The sequence below is a fragment of the Monodelphis domestica genome, chromosome 3 (genome assembly GCF_027887165.1).
Source record: "Monodelphis domestica isolate mMonDom1 chromosome 3, mMonDom1.pri, whole genome shotgun sequence".
Classification (NCBI taxonomy): Eukaryota; Metazoa; Chordata; class Mammalia; order Didelphimorphia; family Didelphidae; genus Monodelphis; species Monodelphis domestica.
Window position 1 is genome coordinate 195,559,545 of NC_077229.1, and position 26,883 is coordinate 195,586,427.

General features: G+C 33.6%; 1 protein-coding gene across 11 annotated transcripts in view; it reads left to right on the forward strand.

Annotated features, from left to right (window-relative positions):
* The window catches only part of CDYL (chromodomain Y like), a 188,129-nt gene that overhangs the window by 109,889 nt on the left and 51,357 nt on the right, over positions 1–26,883 (forward strand). For 8 of the 11 annotated variants that reach the window (XM_056823385.1, XM_056823382.1, XM_056823381.1 and 5 more), the window contains one exon: positions 21,547–21,591. The exons of the other annotated variants lie outside the window; for them this stretch is intronic. In XM_056823385.1, the coding sequence (XP_056679363.1) occupies positions 21,547–21,591 (45 nt within the window). The remainder of the gene's footprint in view (positions 1–21,546; positions 21,592–26,883) is intronic. 11 annotated transcript variants of the gene reach the window in all.

The window sequence follows — 26,883 nt, forward strand, 5'->3', positions numbered from 1 at the left end:
TTGCTGGTAATTTCCTATATTTGACATTATCTAAAGGTTAAATGACATTTTGGTATAGTGAAAGTGTAGTAGAAGCATAATGTGAGCATTATCAAAAGATCATGCTGAGTAATTACTATGTTGTGGTAATACTAATTGTACCATGCTACTGTTCCTCTAACTTATATTTTCTTAAGTAGATCACACCTGTTTGTGATGAATTTTACATATAAAATTTGACTGCATCTAATTCTTTATTTTCTCTTATCTTTTTCACTTTTTCCTTTTGTCACTTTTACTCTCCTTATTTTTGAAAATCTGAGACCTTCAAAAAGGAAAGTTAAACCTGAGTAGGGGGCTGGACACCAAGTCAGGAAATTTCTTCCAAAGTTTTGTTCCCTATCCTTTATACTTTTCAAGGACTTAGAGCTGACTGGTTAGAATTTAAATACAATGTTCTTCCATTTTAAAAAGAAATTTGTCTTAATAGACATTCTTAACATTAAAATTCTTTTATAAAAGTATCTATTTTACAAAATGGATTTAGCAAAGGAAAGAGAAATATAATCTTCAAAAAATTTGTCATTTTTACTTATTACATGCATACCATGATCCAAACACTGTACTAAGCACTTGGCATTACAAAGAGCAGCAAAAGACAGTTCTTTCCTTCAAGAAGGTCACAATTTAGGGAGAGACAGCATGCAAATAACTAGCTACCAAAAAAACTAAGATAGAGCAGATATAATCAATAAAGAGAATGTACTACAATTATGAAAACAATAAGCACTTATTAAGTGCCTATTTTGTGTCAGACAATATACTAAGAACTTTACTAATATTATCTCCTTTGATGCTTATTTTAAAATCCAGTAAGAAAGTTTTCTGTAGAAGAAGAGATTTAGGTGGAATTTGAAGAAAGCCAAGAAGTGAAAATAAGAAGGAAAAACATTCCAGGCATATGAAATGAAAATGCCCATAGTTTGGAGATGCTGTCTTGTTAAAGGAACAGCATGGTGGCCAGTGTCACTGCAAAGAGGAGTGTCCAGAGGTGGGGTTCTGAAGGTATAAGAATTTTAGGCTAGTTTATGAAGCAATTTGAACACCAAGCAGAGGCTATCATATCATATCATATATCCTATCATTAACATCTGGAGATGATAGAGAGACTCTGGAGTTTGAGTAATGGCAAGGAGTGACATGGTTGGATGAACTTGTATGAGAAGGGATGTTTGGCAAGCAAATCAACCAGCAAGTTATTGCTGTGTTCTAGAAGTAAGGAGATAGTACAGTATTTGAGGAGAGAAGGGGAGGTGGGGGTGGGGCGTATTTGAGAAATGCTGCAAAGGGTGATATTGACAGACCCTGACAACAGATTGGTAGGGGGGAGGAGGAGCACAAGTGAGATAAAATAAATACCTGAAAATGACCTTTAGGTTGCAACCTTTAGGAGGGGAAAAATAATGAATTTGCTGTTGGGATATTTTGTGTTTAAGATATCTATACAACATCCAGATGACTAATAGGTATTTGAAGATGTGAATCAGGAGATCAACAGACATTTCTTAACATACCTCTTGAGCTTTTTATAGTCTGACTTTATTATTTAGAGGCTGCTGGCCCAATGGCTAGCACACTGGGCTTAGAATCAGAAATACCTGAGTTGAAATTTGGCCTCAGACACTTATATATGATCATGAGTAAGTCACTTAATCTCTATATACCTCTGTTTTTTTTCAACTATAAAATGGGGCTAAAAATAGCTCTTAAACTTCCTAGGGTTGTGAAGGTCAAATGAGACAATGTTCTTAAAAAGTACTCGGCACATCTCAAATATTCTTCCCTCAGATATATTTGATGCCTTTTTTAATTTGCAGAAAGGCATTTTAATTTTTTAAATCAATTATTTTAAATTTTGAGTCAACTATATCTTATGTTTGCTTAAAAATTGTAGCCATATCTATATATGTGAGAAGTATATAGTAAATTTTTTTAATGGTATAACCTTTAATGTTCATATCAAGTACCCATGTTTAGTTAATTTCACTCTATGTTCAGGATGTTGACATAATCCTAAATACTGTTAAATTATTTTCCAGTCTTCTTATCTTTGAATTAGTGAGTTCTGATCCAAATTGTTTATATTCTTCAATTTTTTTTTTACATTGGGTTCTTGAGTTCCTGAAAAAGTATATTCCAACTGTTCGAATTTCTTTTATCTAACTAGTAACACATCGTTTTGTTAATTCCTGTTTTATAACAAAGTATAATTCAAGATGGGAAGTATTTTCCCACCAGTATAACTTTTTTTCCACTAATTTCCTTGTAATTCTTGACTCCCCCCCCCCCAATAAATTTTTATTATTTTGTCTGGGTCTGTTAGTAATGATTTCATCATTTTCTCTAGCAATTAACCATTAATTTAGGCATGATTGATTTATTTCTTTGAAAAACATTTTGTATATGTATATGTCTTAAGTGTGTCTTGGTAGATTAACTCCTAGTTGTTTTTTATATTCTGTAGGTAGTCTCATTAACTTTTTTCTATTATTTCCTCCCAGGTTTTATTTTTGTTGTGTGGAAAGAACAAAAAGTTGATGTGTTATTTTTTTGTCCAGCCACTTAAAGTATTCATTCTCATTTAGGCTCCACTGATTCTTTGATTCTCTAGTTTTCATTTTTGTCCTTGAACAAAAAAAATTTTCTTTCCTGTTTCTTTCCTCTTATGCTATTTTCTTTCATTTATTATTTCAGGCATTTCTAGAATAATGTCAAATTATTGTATGAAAAGAGGACATTTTTTCTTTGCTCCTAAATTAAATCAATGTTCATTTTAACAAACAAAAAAATCCCTTCTGCCCATGTTTTGTAGCTTTTTTAGTATGTGTTGTACTTTGTCTAAGGCTTTTTCTGCATCTGTTGGATTTAGTTTTTGATATGTGCTCTGTTTTTTAAATGATTGTTGTTTTCCAGATATTCCCCCCAAACCCACTGCATTTCTTTTAAAAAACCTTCTTTTGTAGTGAATGATATTGGGTAGGATTTTATTTTTAAAATTTTCATTAATATTCATGCCTAATATTAGTTCTCTTTGCTTCATTTTTGTTATTAATGCTATATCATAAATGAGTTTGACATAGTGTTTTCTTCGATTTTTGAGACTAATTTGTATAGCGTAGTATTCATTGTTCTTTTAACATTTTACAGAATTGAAGTATAAATTCATTCAGACTTGAGGTTTTTATTTGGTAGGGTTTTTTTTTTCATTTTTTGTATAAATTTATACCATGTACGTTTTGGTATGTATACCATGTCATGGTACGTATACCATGACAATTCCCTAGTTATATAAATTGAATTAGGTGAAATAGGGTGAATTAGAATATGTCTACACAATCATGTGAAGACTTCCTCCAGTGGAATGGGTAGATTAGAATAGTTTGTTGCATTAGCCATGAAGGTGACTAAAGCAGACACTGAAAGGTCCTCCACTGTATTCCCAGGCCATTGCCAGTCATCCTGTCTTGTCTTGTCACTGTTCTTGGATGACTCACAGAGAGAGTGAGGCTGACAACTTTGTCTCATTTAAATCCATTTCATGGACAAGTCATGACATCACTATGATGTCATTGGTTCTTCTTGAAATGGAAATATGAAAAATAACAGGCTCATGAGAATAGGCAGAAAACTCATTATACCATTCATGAGGGAAAGTGCAGCATGAACAGAAAAGTAACAAGACAAGTGAAGGTTTCAAAATTGAACTGTTAAATAGGAAAGTATAGAAGAACAGGGATTAGTCAGTGGTGGCAGAACAGTTTTTGATAGAAATGGGAATTAGCAGTTTATTGTTTTCTATTTGGAACCTGTTCCAATGTTATCTCTGCCCCTCTACCCACGAACAATTCTGTGGGCCACTTCTATTCACATAACTGTATATTGCCAGCATCGGCCATTTAAAATAAAGCACTAAAGAGTCTAAGAAGATAGAGAAGCAGTTCATATGTCATTTGGCCAGAGAGATACCAATAAGAATGGCACAAATTTGCTTCTACTAACTTTGAAGGCAAAAGGGAATTTTTCAATAAGCTTTGAGAAGTGTTTTATATTTGTTTTTCTCACTGACCAATAAGAGCAAAATGCCAGGTTAATTTTCCTGCTGTTTGAAAAGATGAAAAATTCTATAGAATGCCTTCACTTTCTTTTAAGATGTTTTCATGGGAAAAACAAAAGAGGAAAACCAAAATTCTGATCCATTTAAAGAAATTGAAGTATGGGAGAATATGACCCAAATTAAAGAAATATCTGTTTTATTACCATCTAAGTTTCTTTCAAATTAGGAGGTCCATATTCCTAAATCACTTCAAAGGGAGGGAATGTCTTACCATATAGAGATATTCCAGTGTGTCTCAGGAAGAAAGTTTCTTGTGCTCTGAGGATGAACAATATAGCTTTATAGGGTCCTTTGGAGAGAAGTCTTCCAGACATGGTCAATGAAGAAAAGTGGTGGTTGTTGATAACTCTGAGTTCAATGCAGATTTTATCTTTGTTTTATACTTAGGTGTTGGTTAACCTGATTTATACAATAGATAGTTTTTCTGTATTCCTGGAGCTTGTATCTATGTTAGCTATTATCATTGATAATGCTGTTTTCTGGATATAGAAAATATATAGAAAGTGTCTCCTGAAACTTTTCAAACTTTAGAACCATTAGCAACTTTTGATATAATACTCAGTTCTCTGGACTGTGGCATAAAATATAGAAAGGACTCTTCACTAGTAATAAAATTCATCTAATGGGAGTTATTTTCAAATATGGAAATTAAAAGAGTTGTGAAATTGATTGGAAGAAATCAAATTGAAAATAAGAGGAAAAGTGCTTACAAATTACCTGGCCCCTTCCTATCTTTCCACTTTTCTTATGCTTTACTCCCTTCCATATATTTTTTAAGAGCAGCAACAACACTGGCACTCCCTATTTTCTTCCTTTTTTGCTGGTTTGTCTCCTATACCAGGAGTTCTGGTCTCCCTCCTCACCTTAGTTTCTTGGCTTCTTTCAAGAATCCTTAGTCAAAAGGCAAGAAGCCTTTCCCTACAAACTTTCCCTACCTAGTGTTAAGATGACATCCATTTTATCTTGTTTATGTATTGTATATACAAAGTTATTTGTATGTTGTCTTCCCCATCAGAATGTGAGTCGCTTTAGGGCAGGGTCTGTTTGCTTTTCTTTGTGTTTCAAGGACATATCTTGCCACATAGTATAATTAATAAATGTTTGCTGATGTTACTTGGCATAGAGAGTACCAGCCACTGTAGAGGAAGACATCAGCAGAGGAAACCATTGACATGTGGAAATCAATGTCAGAGAGAATAAAGGTAGAATTAAAACCCATTATTTTACTTGCCAATAGACAAATGCACATGGTATGGTCAGTAAACAAGTAGTAGGAGTAAGGAACCTAATGAAAGGGATTAGAGGAAAATTCAATTTTATAGATAATTGATTAATCATGATTGGAAAGATATCATTAATTCAAAGGAAGTAATAAATTCACTCAAAGGTAAATAAGAGTTCCCTTGTAAATTGCTATAATCACATGAAGAGGTGTAGGAATTAGATGAAATATGGTAGGGAGGATTGTGATGACTTTAGTGGAGGGAACAGAAAAGGAACCATGAAAATTTGAAGATAAATAATAAAGATATGAAGATAAATGTTGATAAATAATAAAGATGACAAACTATATCCCTGTATGCCAAAACAGCTTGCATGTAGTTTTGCTGAGCCAGCCACTTGCAATGGTCTTCTGAAAGAAAAAGGAGAATAAGAGCCTACTGCAGATGAACAAGTGTCCCAATTTTTTAATAAAGGACATAATCCTTTAACTATAGATCATAATAACCTTGATTTTTCATTCCAAAAAGTATTGTTAAATAACTATTTGGTAATTACTTACAGAAGTTGAGATCACTTTTTCCTTTTTGATTTAAAATTTTTTTAATCTTTTTTTCTTGCGGCCATTAAATTTGATCTGAGCCCATAGTAACAAGATAGTCAATAATCTAACTTGATCCTAGCCTGTATTGAGTGGAATAACAATCCAGAATGATGGGGCCAAATAGTTACATTGTATTGTACCCATGAGAGACTACATACAGAGCATTGTTTTCCATGCTATGCTCTATTATAGATTTGGCATTGATACACCCTATAAGATCATACCATGTGAAAAATGAGTCAAAGCAACTGGATGGTTAACTCAAAAGAGGGACAGTAACATTTGAAGGAAAACAATTTAGAGCTGTCCAAAAGTATAAAGGTCTGCCAAAGGAATTAGTAGGTTTGCCTTTGTTGGCAATCTTCCAACAAAAACTGGATTGACTACTTCTCAGATATGTTAGAGATCATACTGTTCTAATACTGGTTCAACTGGATGGTCTAGATTTCTAATTCATTGATTCTGTAACATCTGGAAATATTAACACCATTTTAAAGTATAAAGATTAAATATTAACTTATTTTGCCCCAACTTTATAAATGTTTATTGTTATAAGATTTAGGATTATTCTAAATCTAGAGCTGGAAGAGATCTTAGAATTTAGTACAATCTAGTTTACAGGTAAAGAATCTGGGATCCAGACAGGTGGCTATCTGAGTTCACAAAAGTAAAGCTATCAGAGTTGGAATTTGTACTCAAGTCCTCTGATTCCAAAACTCATTGCTCTTTTTACCATATAGCAATGACCAAACATTATGAAATATCTAATATACATAAACTAAGGCAGCTAGTGTATAGAGAGCCCTGGGCCTTGAGTTAAGAAGACTTGAGTTCAAATCTGGGCTCAGAAGACACTTAGTGTGACCCTGGGCAAGTCACTTCACCTCTGTTGCATTTGGAGAAGGAATGATACACCCCTTCAGTATCTTTGGCAAAAAACTTTACAGACAAAATTGATATACTATGATTTACGGGGTCATGTAAAGTCAGACAAAATTGAACAACAATACATGAAGTTCTTGGACAAATATACACTTTGTATCAATGCAGATATCATCTCTTTTTGTTGAGTTTATTAACAGGATAGAAGTGGCAAAACGTTATAATATGTATTAGGGTATTAAAATTATGAAAACAATTATTGTTAGGGCAGAGGCAATATTTTTGTCAGTTGTGTGAGTTGTTAATAAAGATTTCATGGAGTGGGTAGAACTTAAATTTGTACATTGGAGAATAGACAGAAAATCTGTTGTTAAAAGAAGATAAAGGTGTAATGGAGGGGGGAGAAGTGGAGTTTCCTATTCTCACAAATTAGGTATTTTCCCTGGAGAATAGCCATGTGAGAAATGTTAAGTTTTTTAGCAGGTGAGGTCAAAACTGCACCAAGACATTTTGGACATCTTGAATTTTAATTTTGACTTTTAATTGTGCTGTATGATCCATTTATAAAACTTACTCATGAAATGAATGGGATCCTGGACTCCTGACAAAGATTCGCTTTTAACTAGGCAAACCTCTTCTTTAACTAGTGGGAGATAGAGAAAAGGAAGAATAGGTAGTGATTAGTTTAAAATTCCACTTTGCTTAACCTTTTATCTTTGAAAAGATTGCTACTGGAGATTGCCAAAATTCTCTAGATCTCTGCTATTTGCTAATGGCAGTGTTCATTATTAAAGAGTCAGGTAGCATTTTTCAAGCCCCTACTAAGTACCCAACAGTCAAAAAAAAAAAAAAACCCAAACCCATCCTTTCTCTCTCTCACTTAGCTCACTTTAATGAGGGAGACTACATGTAAACAACTAGGGACAGGGAATGCAGTGGCAAGTATTGGAGAGTGGGGAGGATAGAGACCCAGTAAGACTTTTTGTGGAAGATCAGATTTTAGCTAGGACTTGAAAGAGGCCAGGAGACAAAAGTGAATGAGGAAGGAATTCCAAGAATAGGAGAAAGTCCTTGAGAATGCCTGAAGTCTACTAAATGTAGCATCTTATGGGAAGAACACAGTTACCTTTGTCACTGTCCAGCATAAAACCATACCTTGGGATTCTCTTATCTTCTTGCTCACACCTTACTTTTCATCACCTACGCAAATTCATTCTATCATGGAACAATTGCCATATGGAACCGTGCAGTAGATGATCCACATATGAGCCTTCAAGTTTTTTGTTTTGTTTTTATCTTAATGTAAGATTTATAACTTTGAATTTTTTTTCTTTTGGCAGACCTTATCTATAGTTTTGAGAAATAGAGCAAACTTGTTTTGAAAGTTAGACCATTTGACAACAGTAATTTGCTTGATAAAAGATGTCACCAAGATGGGGCCTGTATTTGGGGCATTTATTTTTTGGTGAACCTCATTTTATCTGATTAATGACAAAAAGATTTCCATGTTTTTAGTAGAATTGTTTCCACACATAAGAAGGAAACATTTCAGGGTATGAACAACTTTAATGTTTGACCTAGTGCCTATACCATTGCTCCAGGACATTTTGATGGGAACTCAAAATCTTTTGATTTGAAAGAAATGTTTGTTTTAAAGTACAGATATAAGAAATCTTGAGCATATATATCAATGAAGTTAACTAATTTGGAGAGCTGTTATATCTCATCAGTAAAACAGAATTGTCTTTTAAAAGATTATGGTATATATAACTTAGAAAAACAAAATGAAACTATAAAACTTAAGTGGTATTGGTTTTCTTTTTAACTTCCTAAATAAAACCAGACTATCATTTAGAAAAATATGTATTGGGAGTAATAGACAAACATAGATCTAGAGCCAGAAAGGATCTTAGACAATGACTTGTTGATGTATGTAGATTTGACAGTGGAACAAAATGAGGTACTAGCAGACCATTCTTTGGTTAACAAAAGGGATATTTAGTAAGGATACAGCATTAATCTTTTGGGGTAGAGCTTCCTGTCTTTGCATTGAAGATTCAGTCTATACCAATTAAGTCACAAGAATGGTTTTTGATGCCTTTTAAGGAAAACTTAGCCAAGTGTACAACAGAAACATATCTATTTGAGCATGCCTACTCCCCCCCCCCCCCCAAAAAAAAGAACTGAGCCACAACATAATTAAGTAATTTTAAGTCTGGCATATTCATCAGGAAAGCATGGAAATCTTCTATCTTATTGAATGCCCATTTTCCCCCCTGAAAAAATATACTCAAGTTTTGCTGGATAGGTGATTTGGAGTTTTAAACCCAAATCTTTCATCTTCCTGAATATCATATTCCATGCCTTTTGATCCTTTAATGTAGTAGCCCCTAGGTCCTGTGTGATCCTTATTTTAGCTCCATGGTATTTGAATGGTTTCTTTCTGGCTCTTTGAAGTATTTTTGCCATGTCTTAGTGGCTCTTCAATTTAGCTTTACATTCCTGGAAGTTATCATTTGAGTATTTCTTTTTGGAATTGTTCTATGAATTCTTTCAATTTCAATTTTATTTTCTTGTTCAAGGATCTCTGGATAGTTTTCTTTGATAATTTCTTGCAATATGATGTCCAGGGTTTTTTCTTCATCATTGCTTTCAGGTAGTCTGATAATTCTCAAATTATCTCTCCTAGATCTATTTTCTAGGTCAGTTATTTTTTCAGTATTTCATGTTTTCCTCTTTTTTTTTTAATTCCTTTGATTCTGCTTTATTGTTTCTGGATTTTTCATCAAATCATTTGTTTCTAGATTGTCAGTTCTGATTTTTTTAAGACCTGATTTTCCTCTGTCAGTTTTTGGTTCTCCTCTTTCAATTGGCTCATTTCTTCTTGAATCATTTCATTTCTCTTCCCCACTTTTCCTCTGCCTCTCTTAATTGGTTTTTGAAGTTGGTTTTTTGTTTGTTTGTTTGTTGTTTTTGTTGTTTTTGGTTTTTTTTAGCTCTTCCAGATTCTCTGTCCAATCCATATTTTTCTTTTGGACTTTACATGTGTTTGCTTTGCTTTCACTGTCCCTTCTGTGTCTGTACCTTACTCTTTGTCCCCATAAAAATTCTTTAGAATTAGGAGCTTTTTTGTTGTTTTCTCATTTTTTTTCCTATCTAATTATAGGTAGGCTTTGTTTTCTGGGATGTTGGGGTACCCTCTTAAACTTCAATCCTTCCTTGATGCTATTCTCAGCTTATTTTCTAGGTTTTTTACCAGTTTCAGTTCTTGAGGATAATGTGATGGTATGAGGGCTGAGAGCTCTGAGAGACCCTGCCCCCTGATGATTCAATTGACCCTTGAGATCCTGAAAATGCAAAGAACTGCCTTAGGCTTGGTGGTAAGCTTTTGTTCTTACTTTGATCTTAATCAAGTCAGGACCTATTTAAATTGTAGCCTTGGGCTTAGGTGTAAGGTTTTGTTCTTAACTATGTACTTGTTCTAATCAGGGACACCCTTGATTGCCCTATCCTGGAGCTCTGCCTTGAGCTTTAAGCAAAAAGATGAGGTTGGGGGGACCCTCATCCCAAGCCCAGACTGAGATTCCTGGCTTTGCTCTGGGCCCATAGAGATCAGCACCCCATCAGCCCAGACTGCCCTGGGCTAGGACTCTGGACTTCTCCACAAATTTGAAAATTCAAGAAATGTGGGTTGACTTGGACCACTATTTGCCTAGGCAGTACCTTATGGTCTGAATGTTAGTTTGAGCTTAAGTTCCAAACCTGGGACAGCAGATGTGGGACATGGGGGTATGGCCTGCTCTTGGCTTGCTCTTCCCTCCTACCTACAGCCTCTTGCAAGTGTCCTCTCACCACAGTGCTCTAGGTATTGTCTGACTACCTTTTGGGTTTTTCTTTTCTTGAAAGTTCTTTCACTTTGTCTCCTTGTTGGTTCTTTCACTCTTGTATTGTGGCAATATTTTAATCTTGGCTGAAGAGGATTCTCATGGTGACTTAGAGTTACTCTGGTTTACTCTGCCATCTTGGCTCTACCCCTGGAACACAAAGCCAACCAATTTTGAAATAGAATTTTCGAGATCTAATAAGAAAAAAAAATATGAAAAGCAGGTTAAGGATTACTTTAGTAGAAGTTTATTATATTGGCTTTACCTTGGAGTTAAAAAATATTTGATTACTTTTGGTCCTTATGTTGTTTATGTCACTGATGGATTTTTTTATTTCTTAATTGATACCAAAACGTGTTCAGTTTTCAAGGATTACAGCTTTTAATGTAGTTTGAGGTCAGTTAAGGATATGGCAATATTTGAGTGCTAGAGGTTGGTCTCATATATGAACTATCTATACCTACTACCTATGATCTATTAACTCTTGACCTATTACCCTTCCCATTGTACTACTTAGTGACCATGAAGTAGTATTACTGAATCAAAGGGTGTACTGTTTAGTGGTTCATTGAGAATAGTTCCAAATTGCTTTCTTAAAATGTCCGGAAAATCATTAATATTTATTTATTCCTGAAGTCTTTCTAATATTTGATATTTCCCTCATTTATTTATTTATTTGTTTATTGTTTGTTTATTTATTTTTAACCCTTACCTTACATCTTGGAGTCAATACTGTGTATTGGTTCCAAGGCAGAAGAGTGGTAAGGGCTAGGCAATGGGGGTCAAGTGACTTGCCCAGGGTCACATAGCTGGGAAGTGTCTGAGGTCAGATTTGAACCTAGGACTTCCCATCTCTAGGCCTGGCTCTCAATCCACTGAGCTACCCAGCTGCTCCCATTTTCCTCATTTATTATTTTTTGTCAATCTAAGATATATATGAATTCCAACACCAAAGTTCCTTTCATTTGAATTTATATGGCTGTTAGCCATTTGGAACATTTTTCCATGTGACTTTTGATAGCTTGATTTTCTTTGAAAACAGCTGGTTTATATCCTTTAACAATTTATTATTTGAGGAATGGATATTATGTTCCATGCATATCAGTTACACAGCTTATAAAAGGAACATAAAATTATGTTCTCCAACCAGAAAAGGATTAGACCCAAAGAGGAGCTGGGAGTAACTCTCAAATGTCTGCCCTTCCCAATTAAGAGGGAAGAGTACAAAGGGCGGGGCATATTTAAGGAGGTGTGATTTTCAAAGTTGGTATGATTTTGCTGGAAGATGAGTTTCTAGTGACAGTGATGAAGTCAAGTGAGCAATAAAAGTGTTTTCCCTGAGCCCTCCTCCTTAAGTATAGGATCTGGTAGCAACAATGTCTTCAATGTCAATTTTTATTAGGTTTTTGTTGTTTTGGTTTGGGTTTTTTTAAACAGCCCTGCTTTATCTGGGAAAAAATAGAATTTTTTTTTTTTAGTTTTAGCAGTTCCTTAGTTTTCAAATTTTCTCTTATTTTTTTAAATGGGAATTATGTTTGAGGATGAAAAAATAAAATGCTTCTTGATCAATTAAGTAATTTATTTCTTAATATCTTTAAAGTTCACCTTTTTTTAAGATATCACCATGATTTCCCCTCATATCCCTCTCCCAAAGAACCATGCCATATAACATAAAGTAACTTCTTTAAACAAAAGAAGAAAAAGAGAAAAATTATATGGGAAAAGTTTTAAAATATGTCCTAGGCATAATACTTAGAAACATTCCACCTCTATAATGTTTTTCTTTGGGTTGTGACTTCTATTCTTACAAACTACTGTGGGAATAGAAATCCAGAAGAAAATATATGGTTTATCACTTGTTTATATGAGTTTATGATTTGGAGTTTTGGTTTTAAAAGATTAGTTTATTACAGAAATGAATAACATGGAAATACGTTTTGAGTGATAATATATGTATTCTTATAGGTTATGCCTGTTTTATATTTTGCCACATTCTCTTTTCATTTTGTATTTGTAATTCTTTTTACATTTTTTATTCATTCATATAGTTTTCTCTGTTAACTTTTACTCTGCATCAGTTCTTATAGCTACATATTTCTTTGTATTCATCATATTTCTTATCACTTAAACCACATTAGCATTCTTTTACCCTCTTATACTGTGATTTGTTTAGCTTTTTTGATGTGAATCCACCATTTTCCACCTGTTTATTATCACCAGAAGTGCTAGGGATTTTCTTCTGACTTCCTTGGGTTATAAACCCACAAGTAAAATTTTTGTTTCAAAGCGTATGAACATATTACTCTCTTTGCATAATTTCAATTTGCTTTCCAAAATGGTTGTACCATTTCATAGTTCCACTAACAATTCCTTAATATTCCCACCTTGCCCAAACCCCACTGACACTGACTATTGCCTACCTCGGTCAAGTTCAATTTGCAGGCTGTGAGGGTTATTTTTTCTCTTATTAGTGATTTGTAGCATTATTTATTATGGATGTTAATAGTTTGCAATTCTTTTCAGAACTATGGGGGGTCAGGGCAGAAGAGAGGACTTTTGGGTTCCAACCCATATCACAGAAATTGGATGTTGCAGTTTAACTCCCTTTCTTCTCATCCTTAATGCATTTAAGTTGTCTGTTCAGTTAGTCAGAAAATAGTTATTAAACACCTATTATGGATCAGGTACTTTGCTTAGTGTTGGGTTTAGAAAAAGAAGAAAAAACAGTACTTGGCCTTAAAAGGGAGCTTAAAGTCTTAAAGAAAAGAGAAACATATAAACAAATTAATTATATACAAGGTAAATAGGAAGTAATATTTAACAGTAGAAAGGCAACCCAACTTTCCTGATTTTATATATTTTGTTATAAACATGTTCTGCCTGGACCTTGTTTTTGACCTTAGTATTGGATCCCTTTAGTATTCAGCTTAAATTTTACCTTCAACTGGAGGCCTTTCCTATTCTCCCTCACTACTGGGTAGTGTCTATCCTGTAGGATTACCTTCCATTACTCATTTTTGTTTTGTTTATTCAGTTGTATTTAATTTTAAATTCCAAATTCTCTTCCTTTCTCCTTCCCATTTTGAAGGTAAATATGATCAAGTAATTGGGCATGCAACTAAAAAATCTTGAAAAAGAACAAATTAAAAATCCCTAGACTAAAATGGAAAACTTGAAAATCAAAGGTGAGATTAATAAAGTGGAACATAATAAAAACCATTAGATCTGGAATAAAACTAGCTCATTTTATGAAGGAAAAAACCATGATAAAATGGTTAAATCATTGGTTAGTTTTAATTTTTAAAAAGGAAATATAAATCTTAGAACTAAACACACAAAAATTACTTTATTCTAATAAGCAATCAAGCATAAGAGCCCTACTGCAAAAATGTTTATTTACCCCAGGAGAAAGAAATCACATGCATATGTTGTTGGAGTTAGATAGACCCAAGCCAGAGGATTCCTCCTTTTATAGTCTTTCAAGAAAAAGAACAGGGTCTTTGGGAACTATGGAGGAAACTTCTACCAAAAAACAAGACATGTTTTTTAGCCACTAGAATTCATAACTGAATGTAACTTTGATTAATAAGTGTCTTACAGTTATCTGGAGGGACTCACTAGCCAGATCTTTTGTGCAGGACTTCCAAGATACATGTCACTGCTTTATCAGATTAACCCTGATTTTTTAGGGCTGCATTGGAGAACCTTTTAGAGATCAAACTGCACCTTGAAATTGCCTTTGAGCCTCCCTGCATTACCCCTAACAGTGGAGGGAGGAAATACTCTCATTGGGCATCTAGGTAGGAGTTGGGCATGTCAAAATATCCTCAGCTGCTGGGGTTGGGGGGAGCAGCCCCCTCTGGCACACTGGGGCATGTGTGTCACATCTCCAATATAGTTCAAGGGCAATTATAAACAACACAAAAATCATTAGAAACTTGCTAACCCTTGACAAAGGCAAATATAAAATCATGTAAAACAAATGATTTCTGCATCAGCCATATTCAAAATAAAAGAGAAAAATGGGGAAAAATGCTTCAGTCTGCACTCATTTGAGTTCATCAGTTCCCTATCTTTATGTGGATAGTATTTTTATCATGAATCTTTTGGAATTGTTGTGGATCGTTGTGATCAAATTGTTAAGTATTTTGCTTTTGGTTCATCTTTATAATATTGCTTTATTGCCGTTTAAATTTTTCATTTGGTCTCCTGATTTTACTTTGTATCAGTTCAATATAAAGTCTTAGGTTTTTCTGAGACCATTTCCATCATTTTTATTTTTACGTTCTCAACATCATAATACTCAAATTATCTTCATATACCATGGTTGGTTGGTTTGGTATATTCCCCTGACATTTGCCATTTGATGGGCATCTTTCCCATTTCCAGTTTTTAGCCACCACAAAAATAAGAGCTTATGTGAAAAGTTTTTTTCTTTTTCCTCTTAATTTTTTTTTTGGTAGAACTTGTAGCAGTATTGCCAGGGCCAACGGATATCACAGTTTAATATCTTTTTTTTTTTTAAGCTTAGTTCAAAATTGCTTTCAAGAAAAGTTACAGAGTAGTTCATAATTCCAGCAATGTTACATAATTTTTTGTATTCAAAATAATCCATCTTACTCTCTGACACGTAATTTCTTCAGTCCTTCACCAATTTCCCTATGATATCGCCCTTTATATCTAAGTCTTTTACCCAATTTGAACTTACCTGCCAGACTACTTTCCAGTTTTCCTAGTTTTTGTCAAATAGTGAATGTTCATTAGCTGGGATCTTTGGCTTTTTCAGAAGTTAGGTTACTGTGCTTATTTGCTTTTGGACCTAATATGTTCTTCTCTGTTTCTATTCATTATTACATTGTTTTGATGCTTTCAGCTTTTTAGTATAGTTTGAGATCTGATATTGCTACCCTTTCTTTTCCCAATACCTTTTTCCCCCATTGGTTCTCTTCATGTTGTGTTGTTTTTTATTCTGGCTCTATAAAACCATTTTTTGCTAGTTTGATTGGTAAATTAATGTATTTTGTTGCATCATTTTTACTATATTGTTTTGACCTATGGGCAATTAATATTTCTCTACTTATTTAGATATATTTACTTGTCTGAATGGTTTTATAATTGTTTTCATATAGTTTTTCTATGTATCTTAATTAAGTAGACTCCAAATACTTATGGTGTTTAGTTATTTTAAAGGATATTTTTTTTCTTTGTCTTCCTGATGGGTTTGAATTTTTTTTTATAGTGGTAATTCTTATGATTTGTGGGGGTTGATTTTATATTCTACAACAGCTAAAATTTTTCATTATTTCACCTAGTTTTTTTAGTTGAATTTCTACAAAATTGAGTAAACCATAATCAGTTTAGATGGATTTAAAACTTTTTTAAATGTTTGCTAGAATTAGCTGGGGTTAATTTCCAGATCCTGGGGTTTTCTTCTTAATAAGGGGTCTCATTTATGGTTTGTTAACATTCCTTTTTCTAAGATAAGGTTATTTAATTATTTTAATTCCTATTCTGTTTATCAAGGCAGTTTATAATTTTGTAATTATGTTTCCATTTCATTTCAGTTTTTAATTTTATCATCATTGTTGGGCATAAAAGCTCCTAACAATTGCTTAAGTTTCTGACTTCCTTGATTATGATTTCCTCTTTTCACTTTTGATACTGGTAATTTCATTCTTTTTTTCTATTGTTGTTTACCTGTTTGTTGATTTTTTCCAGAAATAATTTATTATTTATTAATTGAGTGGTGATTTTTAAAAAAATTTGAAATTTTATAAATCTCTCCTTTTTTTTTTTTTAAGGATTTGTTTTGGAATTTAATTGGGTTTTCAGTCCTGTTGGTTTTCCGGCTTTTTTGTTTGTTTGTTTTTTAAAGTTTTATCCTCAACTTGTTATTCTGCTCTTTTATTGATTAAGGTGCACAGAAATTTGATTTTTCCTGTAACTACTGCTTTGACTGCCTCCCACAAATTTTGACATGTTGTTCCATGGTCATTATCTTTAATGAATTATTAAAGGCCTTTTGTTTTTTTAATCACTCATTCTTTAGAATTAGTTTATATTGTTTCTAATTAGTTTTTAATCTACATTTAAGTGACTTTTACATTATGATCAGAAAAAGATTCAATATAAAGATTATTTCATTTTCATTTTTTTTTTAAACCCTTACCTTCTGTCTTGGAGTCAATACTGTGTAGTGGCTCCAAAGCAGAAGAGTGGTAAGGGCTAGGCAATGGGGGGTCAAGTGACTTGCCCAGGGTCACACAGCTGGGAAGTGTCTGAGGTCAGATTTGAACCTAGGACTTCCCATCTCTAGGCCTGGCTCTCAATCCACTGAGCTACCCAGCTGCCCCCTTATTTTCATTTCTAATCTATGCTTCAAAGGCAGGACTTCCCATCTCTAGGCCTGGCTCTCAATCCACTGAGCTACCCAGCTGCCCCCTTATTTTCATTTCTAATCTATGCTTCAAAGGCGCTGCCATGAATCTTATTTTTATTGCATTCTCATCAGATAAAGACTTAATATTTCTGTATTTGTGAATTTTTTTGGCTAATTTTTGTTAAGGTACCATGCATAAAAAATAGCTATGCTTCTTAATATTCTCATTCTTTAATATTCTGAGTTCTGTCATATCTTATCATTTCTAATATTCTCTTCCTCTCCTTATTTATTTTATAGTTAGTTTTTTCAGTGTTTCAGAGGGATAAATTGAAGTCTCCCACTAATATAATTTTATTGTCTATTGAGGATTTGCATATTGAGGAACACATATGTTCATTTTTTATAATTATACCACCATTTGGTACCATTTAGCAAAAGAAGTTTTTACTTTAGTCTTTTAATTAGGTCTTTTTTGCTTTTGAGATCATGACTGATATCTCCACTTTTTTTCTCTTTAGCTGAAGCCTTTTTCATTTTGTGTTTTCTGTTTATGTGTGGCTTATTTATAACATATTGTTAGATTTCTATTTTAAATTAATTGTTAGTCCCTTCCATTTCTATGAGTGAGTTCCTCCCATTCCTCTTAGTTATGGTTAATTTTATGTATTTCTCTTCACTGCCTTCTCTTATATAAATCTTTCTCTTTTTTTAATTGTCTAGGCCATAGGAATCTTTGCTCCCTATCTCCCCCCTGCCCCCATCTTAATTTCTTTGTTCCTACTTATCTTTTGGATAAAATGAATTTCTATACCCAGATGTAAATATGTATATTCTTCCTCCTTATATCAGTTCATATGAGAGTGAGTTTCAAGTGTTGCTGCCACCACACATACACACGGTAATTAATTGACAATTACATGTAATAACAAATTTCTACCTAAATTTTCTGAAAAGTTATATGATCCAAATTGTCTCCCTTCCTCCTCCCAGAGCTAGCAAGCAATTCAATCTGGATTATACATCTGTTATCATGCAAAACACTTCCATATTTATTTTTGTAGGTGAAAGTCACAAAAACTGGTCTGGAGGCTCAGTCCCAGAATTATAAACATTTATTAATACAGACAGGCCATGCTTCCCTCCTAGTTTTAATAACCCTTTCAAACATCATAGTGTCTGCCCTTTCATGGTGACATTCCACTGATTTTCCCACTTTTCACTAGAGATGCCCACACTTATGCTGGCTCTGCCACATTGTCATTTACACTGATACCAGGGGATACTAGTGCTAGACTCTGTACTTGGAATCAGTGTGACCTAAATGATTTACTTCACACATGAATAATCATATAAAACAAACTCCCAAATAATCAAGTGAAAAATTGTATACTTTCAATCTGTATAGCATTCTTTGTCATAAGTCCTTCAGAATTATCCTGGATCATTGTATTACTAAGCATAGCAAAGTCTGTCATAGTTGATCATTCAACCATATTGACCATATTGCTATTGCTATGTGCAATGTTCTCTTGGTTCTACTTGGTTCACTCTGCATTAGTTTATGTAGGTCTTGCTATCTCTTCTCACACCCATTCATTCTGCCTTTGTATAAAAGTATCTACCCCATTTACTTGAGATAATTTTCCCCATTCTTTTCTCTTCCCCTCTCTCCCAGTATATCCCTCTTTCTCACCCTTCCATTCTTTTTTTGAGATCATATCCCAGCCCCCTAAGTAGACTTTAGCTGCTCTTCTATTAAAATTCCAAAGTGTGTTACATGTCTCATCTTCCCGTTATGGAATTTTGGAGAGTGTGAACATGAAAATGGAGCACTTGTGGTTGATGACAAAATTGGTATGACTAATTCCTCTCAGTGTATAGCTGAAGAGGAGTGGAGGAATAAAGAAGGAAATGTTGTTCAGTGGAAGTTGCTTGTAAAGGGAGATTATGGGAGAGACTCTGAAGGCATATCTGACTCTCCCACTGTGACCATTGAATCAGAGGGTAGGAGAAAAGTCCTGGAAAAGATGGCCAGAGATGCATCATCACGAAGATACAATCTGGTCTCAATGAATGCTAGAAGATTGAAGGAGTAGGATATTACAAATTTTATGTTGAAATAATTTTAATGTTTGCTAATTATAAAGCAGGAATTCTATAGACCTTATTGGAAAGGGTAGGGAGATGTGCAGTAGGAAACAGAAGAGGTGGTGGTTGTACTGGAAAGAGCAAAAGAATTAGTCATTTGCTGAAGGGAATCCTTTTTTGAACATTAGCTTAGAGTCTTTGGGATGGGATTTATGTAAGGGTGTAAGAGTTTTGCTAGAAGTTCGTTTTTTTTTTTTATATCAGTAGCTGTAGAGAGGTTTATTGAGAGAGGCAGGGGGTTTGTAAGACCCACCTAACATTTTCTCTATTTTTTCCCTAAATCCATGCATTAAACAAAGCAATAAATCAAGTCCTGGTTTGTAGCTTTTGCTGATCTCTGGGTTGTAAATACTCAATCTGAAGATATAACAATATGTGGGTGGATTGAGTTAATTCTAGCTTACCCCTTCCTGTGTTGCAGGTAATTGAAAGAAGTTTCTCTTGAGCCGACTTTCTGCTACTTTGAAACATTCTATTTATCTGCTTAGACTTTAAATATTTTGGCTAGAAAGTCCAATAAGTACCTACTATGACCTACTATGTGCCAAATACTGGAAAGAGCTAAAAGACAGGCCCACCCTTGAGGAGTTCACAGTCCAATGACAGCAGTTCTCCATTTTTACAGGATATTCTTCAAACTCATTCCAAGATCTTTACTATCTGGCCCAAACCATTATTTGATTATACCTCTATGCACCTAAAATGCCTGCTACCCTCTACCCTGCCTCTACAAATTCTACATGCCATTGAAGGCACAGTCCAGTTTCTCCACTCTGATGACTTCCCTGCCTTTAGGCAATTGTCCTGCACTCTCTCTCCCTCTCCCTTCTTTTCCCTCATGCCAACCCCCTTCCACTCCCCACTATCTCACCACTCCAAATTCCAATAAAAATCTTATTTTCTGATTTTAACTATTAAAGACAAAAAATTTAATGCTTTAACCTACTTCCTGTCTCCCATTTTCCTTATCCTACAGTTCCTTTTATAGCGTTTTTCCTACAAGTATTTCATTGTGTAAACTAATTCTACTTGTTTGGATGGAGCTTTGGGGAAGAAGTGTTGGAAAGAATATGGAAAAGATAAATGGGTAATGGTAAGCAAATACATTCGAATTAGCTCCTCTAATATGTTATAGGGTATTTGATTATCAGTAACAATATTTTAGGTGGTTTTCATTTTCATACCATTTTATGGCTGTCTTCTTCCAGTTGGTTTTTTTGTTTATATAGGAAAGGGGAAAGAAAAGGTAATTTGTTAAATAGATTATCAACAGATCTCTTCGCAGTATGTATGTATATAACACCCTCATGATTTTCCATGTCCTTTAAAGGTTTTTTGTTCCTTTCCCTATTCTACCTCTCAATTTTTTTTAAAGATCTCCCCAGTCCTTTTTATTTATAGCTATAGATTTCTTTAATAGATAAATTTGTACTCAGGGGAAGATATTAACAATTTATCTCAACTTTCATGGAGGTAACTAGAAAATGCCATAATAGTCTAGAAAAACAGTGTGAAAGTCAAAAACAGAAATGTTTACACATTGAACCTATGGGATATAGAGAATTAGGTTCTCAAGATCACCAAAAACTGCAATCTTTCACTATAGATAGCTAAAAATAATTTTCGGGATGTAATTCTTTAACAAGACATTAATTTCAGTAATACAATAACCATGAAGTAACTTATAAAATGCAATACATGTAATGTAATAAGCCTGATAACCATTTTTACTAGTAACTTCCTAGAATTCTGTGATGTCTAGCATTAACATCTCAATTTTTTAAAAATTCAGGCAATAGTCACTCTTAACAGTACATGAAATCTATAATACCATAAATACTTGTCCCTTTTTTACCCTTTGATATATAAAACATATCATCCATTCATACCAAACTAGTAGCTGACAATGGCTGCAGACATTCTGGCATGAAGTTTATCTAACATTTATTTTTTATGGCACTAGAATCCAAAGGATTTGTACTTTGGGCACATAATTGCAACAGTTTGTTCATCACAATAGTAGTGTGAACAAGACTAGTCAGCACTTAGTAGGATACCACCTACTCTACAAATTCATAAACATGACTCCTTTAATTTTTTTCTGTATTGTCCATGGTCACAAATGCACAGTTGCCATTGTGAAAGTGAAAGATTACTAACAAAATTAGACAAATGCTTGAAGTCACAAATGTTGAAGATTCACTGGTACATTGAACATACACCTTTGACTGTTGCAGTTTTTTATTCTAATACCCTTCTTTATCTGTTTTAGCAACTCCCTGTATTCTTCCCTGTGTTCTTTTCTTCCTATTTTCTTGTAAGTATCACATTCTTTTAACTTAGTTAATTATTGATCTGTTTAACCTTTGGGAATTTAATGAAGCTTCATTTGACTTGGAAGAAAACATGTTATCTTAAAATTCAATTGCCATTTTTTCCTGATTTTTTTTTTTGAGGTAGTGTTTGGTGCGGGGAGGGAGGATGGATTGGGACTTTTTATGTTCTTATCCTTATGGGATTCACCATGTGTTTATTAGCAAATAAAATGTCAGATTCTAATTATATGGCTTGGTAAAATTGCCTGTATTAGCATTAAGTAACCCCAAAGCTTTACTTTGTGTAGCAATGCATTTTGCTACCATATCAAATCTAATAATAATGATCTTTTCTGCCTTGACTGTGTTTCGATCAATCCACCTCGTCTTACTCTAAGTTTAGGGAAATAGCATTTATTTTCTGAAATAGTTAATAAATTATTTATTTTTCTATGTGGAAGTAAATCATAATGTAGATTTTTTTAAAAGATATTAAATGAAACTTTTGTTTTTAATTGGAAAATCATTATTATTTTTGTCATTTGGAAAATGTTTCTTTAGCTTGAATAAATACAAATTGATTAGTAAACTTCTTAAAGGTTTCCATTTTTCTGACTTTTGACATTTCTTACTACTCAATTGCATAGATGTCACAAATTACAATTATTGATTTTTGTATGTCTAAAACATGAGACTAAATTTTCCTGCCCTTTTTTGATACTGGCTTATTCTTCTGTTTATAGAACCGTTTTCATAGAACTGTGTATCTCCTTGTAATTAAATTTTTAGGACATATCTAAGTTTTTGTATGGTTGTAAGTATTATTGGGAAAAAAAACAGGAAACATTATCTTGCCTGCAATGTATTAAGGGAGTTGATCTGGAAAATAAGATTGAAGAAGCTTGGAATGGCATATTTCATCAAAAGTCTTTAGATCTGAATACTTAGCTAGTCGTTTGGTTTTAATGAAATAGGCATCTACTACAGTATTTTATTTGGCAATTGACATTAAAATGTTTAAGAGACATTTTCCAAGCAGAGTTAGTGATGATTTGAATAGTGAAACCAATTAGAAAGGTTCAGCCATAATGTAGTCATTGGATGCTAATAATTTGTTGTTGAAGTGATGAATATTTCTTTCTGACCAGCTCACTTAAACTCTCTGAGCTTCATATTATCTATCTATAAGTTAAACATAACTGGATTAAATAGCTCTAAATCTTACTCGTGAAATTGTAAAGGATGTTCATTTGAGAAGCATGATTTCAGATTATATTTTGTTAGTTGAAGTTTAATTGTTTTAATAGACAGTAAGAAAACTAGAAAGATTTCCGTTTCTGAATCATCCTGTGTAGGAGGTGCTAATGGGTCATGGCATATTTATCTTATGTATTTTTTTTTAAACTCATACCTTCCATCTTAGAATCAATACAATATAAAGCAGAATAGTGGTAAGGGCTAAGCAGTGGGGGTTGAGTGACTTACCCAGGGTCACACAGCTAGGAAGAGGCTGAGGCCAGATTTGAACCTAGGACCTCCCGTCTCTAGGCCTGGCTCTCAATCAAGCCTACCCAGCTACCCAGCTGCCCCCTTATGCATTTTATAAAAAAACAACTTCATAGTCCCTAGTGCAAAGAGGAAAATCTAAGAATCAAAAAAATTGCAGAGATTAAGTAAAAATAAAAATTGCAAAGTATAACCAAGGAGCTGCATTTTTATTTTGAATAGTAGAAAATTATTTTTATACTTGTATGAAGCATTTGATTAGGATATATTCAAACAAAATACTCCCTATTTTTCCTGAAGTTGTGGTGATGGCTTTATAGAGTTTTCCGGCCAGGTGAATTAGCTACTTTGACTATATCTGGGGTAATTTTTAACCTCCGACATTTTATTTGGTTAATAAATAAATATTTCTTAAATACTTATTACATACTAGGTGCTTTTCCAAGCACTGGGGATTCAAAGAGAGACAGAAGTCTGTCCCTGCTTTCAAGGAGATCCCAGTCTAGTTGGAAAGACAACAAACATGCAAGCTATGTACTGGACAAATAGGAAATTCTTGCCTGAGGAATTGGGAGTAGTTTCCTATAGAAGAAAGGATTTCTTTCTCTTGGGACTAAACTTTTTGTGTGACCTATCTAGGGCAATGTGGCATTCATGTCCAGCAAGGGAATGCATAATTACTATGCTTGCTTTAAAAAAAAAAAAAAGGAATTTGAAGACAGAGGGTTGCTAGTGATTGAGATTCTGGATTATTGACTTCAAGTGTGTTACATTGGATAGGGCCGTTGTCCTCTATCAGGAAGACAAGTTCAAGTCCTTTGTGTGGGCATGAGCTGGTTGCATATAACTTAACACTGTCCCAGGTAACATTTATAGCTTCCATATCTACACTGGTATAATGTGTTTTCATATTGGGAATGCCCTACCTTGATGAAATCGCAATTCTAAAACAAAAACCAAGCCAGTATTCTCCTAATGAACCGAAATGCTGACTTAGGATATGAGTTAATATTTATAACTAACATTGAAATAAACTAATTTTTACTATAAGTACAACTTGTGTTCCAACCAGAACACATTAACTCTCAACTTTTAAATTTTTTCATAAACTATTCTAATTTTAACTGTTTAAAGAGTGGTTGTATAAATGTATTATCTAAAGGTTCGTATAAAGTGAGTTGAATATAGCATATGCCTAGAAGGAAAGACACTAAGCCCCAAGTAATGGAAAATAGCTAATGTTCAAAATCTTTATAGAAAAGTGGGTTGTTTTTTTTTTTTAAATACTGTTTCTGGCATCCCTAGTTATGTGATTTATTCTGCTTGTTTGTTTCACTTTTCCCATTGTTTTCTCACAGAGAACCAACTTGACCTACATTGAAATGGGAGGACTATTGGGGAAAGGTCCTAGCACCCCACCATTACTCTCCCCTAAAGGGTCAGTCCATCATAATCTTCAAAAAAGCAGAAGCTATGAGTAGTATTTCATAACATTACATATTCTCAGTTTACTTCTCTTCCCTTCCATAAAGCCAGGCTTTGATTCTTAACATCTATTTTCTGGTCAAAGCCTTAACTATTTTGATGCTATGACATTTTAGTGGCATCCTATTTAAACACTAGGCCATTTATTTAGATGATCACAACAGGATTTATGTTAACAGTAGGTTGAAGTAACCAGCAGATACCAAATTGTTTATCCTCTTCTTGTCTGTTATTCTTTTCCCCTCTTGTAATTTTCCCTTCTTTCTCCTTCTACATAATATTATATACCTTAGATCTCATGCCTCTGCATCTTATTGCCTTCTGTCTTCAGACAGCCATCTCCAGGGGCCAATCTGAAAAAAGCTCCTATTTGCTTTATCAGAAAATTAGGTTGTTGAAACCAAAACCCATGGTAATTATGATTCTTACTCTACTCACATTTCTTTGTTTTTATAGAGTGCTGAAACTCAAGTCAGGAACAAGAGTGCAAACTCTGACTCTTAATTTCACCAAGCTTCAATTTCTTCATCTATAAAATGGGTATAATAATAGCACCTACCTCCCAGAGTGAATTGTGGTGATAAATTGAGGTAACAAGTAAAGCAATTAGCAAACTTTCTGTATAAGAATTAGCAATGGTTTAAACAGTTAAAGTAGGCTTTCCTTTGTTAATTCTACCCACTTACAAGGGTCACTTGTTTCTTCCTTTAAGTATAGATTACCCTATTTTAATTACTTTTAGGATATAAACCCTAATCCCTACTTCCAGTTGTTTCTTCCAACATCAAATTTCTTCATAATCTACATTTACTTGTCTCTAAGTGTCTTTTCTACATAGGCGATTGCCTGGAAGCAGTTCAATTTACATTCCCTTGGCACTTATAACCTCCTTCTTTCTAATGTTTATACCCCTTTGACTCAATTATAGTTTAAAATTTCTTGATCATAGATATTCAGGAAGCCTATCTTGAATAAACAAGTTATGTGCAAGTTTCAGCATTGTTCCATGCCTTAGACATAGTGAGTACTCTTCTCTTTGGATCAAGTAAAAAGGACCATGAAAAATCAAAGCAGACTTTTATTTCTTGTCCATTTTGTAGCCATATCACCCTGAATATGTGTGGGTGTTAGAAGCTATAATGTTCAAATATAATTAGTAATTGAGAACATTTATCTACCTAAGCAATTGTCAACATATGTGTGGTACTCAAAGATATTTTATACTTTCCCACTTTTAAATTCAATACAAGATCATAACATATAGATTAATTTACTAAACTACATTATGGTAGTATTGTATAGCAGATAGGAATGGTTCAAGTAGCTTTGTCTGGGTTAATAATTGATATTTATATAGTAATTTAAATTTTATAAAGTGCTTTAATTATAAAACCTATGATTCTTACAATAACCCTGATATGCTACTATAATCTCACTTTTTAAATGGAGAAATTTGTACTTAAGAGAGATCACCTCTTCAGTAAGTTTATGAGAAGGGATTAGTAAGTAAAATCTTTAGGTCCAGTACAGGGCCCTATTTCTCTTAGAAATCCACCATATAATAAGACAGGAGAGGATAAAGAAACCAATAGAATATTCCTTGAAGCAAAATTCTCAATTATGCAGACAGTTTTTTAATTTCAATTCTATCAATTGCTGCTTAGCAAATTATCCAGATTATTTTATTTGTAGATGTATAAATTGGTTTTCCTAGATGAATCCTGAAAATTAAACCTTAATTTGAAATCAGATCTCAACCTTAATTAGAATTCAAAGATTCTCTAAAAAATATGGCTACCAAGACCTTATTTGGCCACAATATTACAAAGGAGTCTTTTGCTTCTGCCTTAGTAATCTAAACCACTAGGGGAAAGGAAAATCCTCCCTCATTTATTTGCATATAGTTTTTCTTGTACCTATTAATACTTGACCAGGATCCCTGAATTGATAGAAACTATAAATAAAACAATTCTATACTCTAATACTCCTCTGTGCAACATATCTTCTTGTCTAGCACTATGTGAAAGAATTTCAGTACCTCCAATATCATTTAGAGTCATAATTTACCTCAGTATAGCCAAGAATCTTATTTTCCTTGGATAGGTTAATGAAAAGTGGGGCATTTGTACCCATCTGCAGATTTAAGTTGAATATTATTATCTAAGGTTGCCCTTTTCTAGGATGTCAAGTAAGATTCAGAGTGATTTGAGAATGATGACTAAGTACTTCAACCTCTTCCCATTAATTTAATTCTCTTCCTCTTGAATTCTTTGTTCCTTTTAACAGTTGCTACTTTAAAAGTC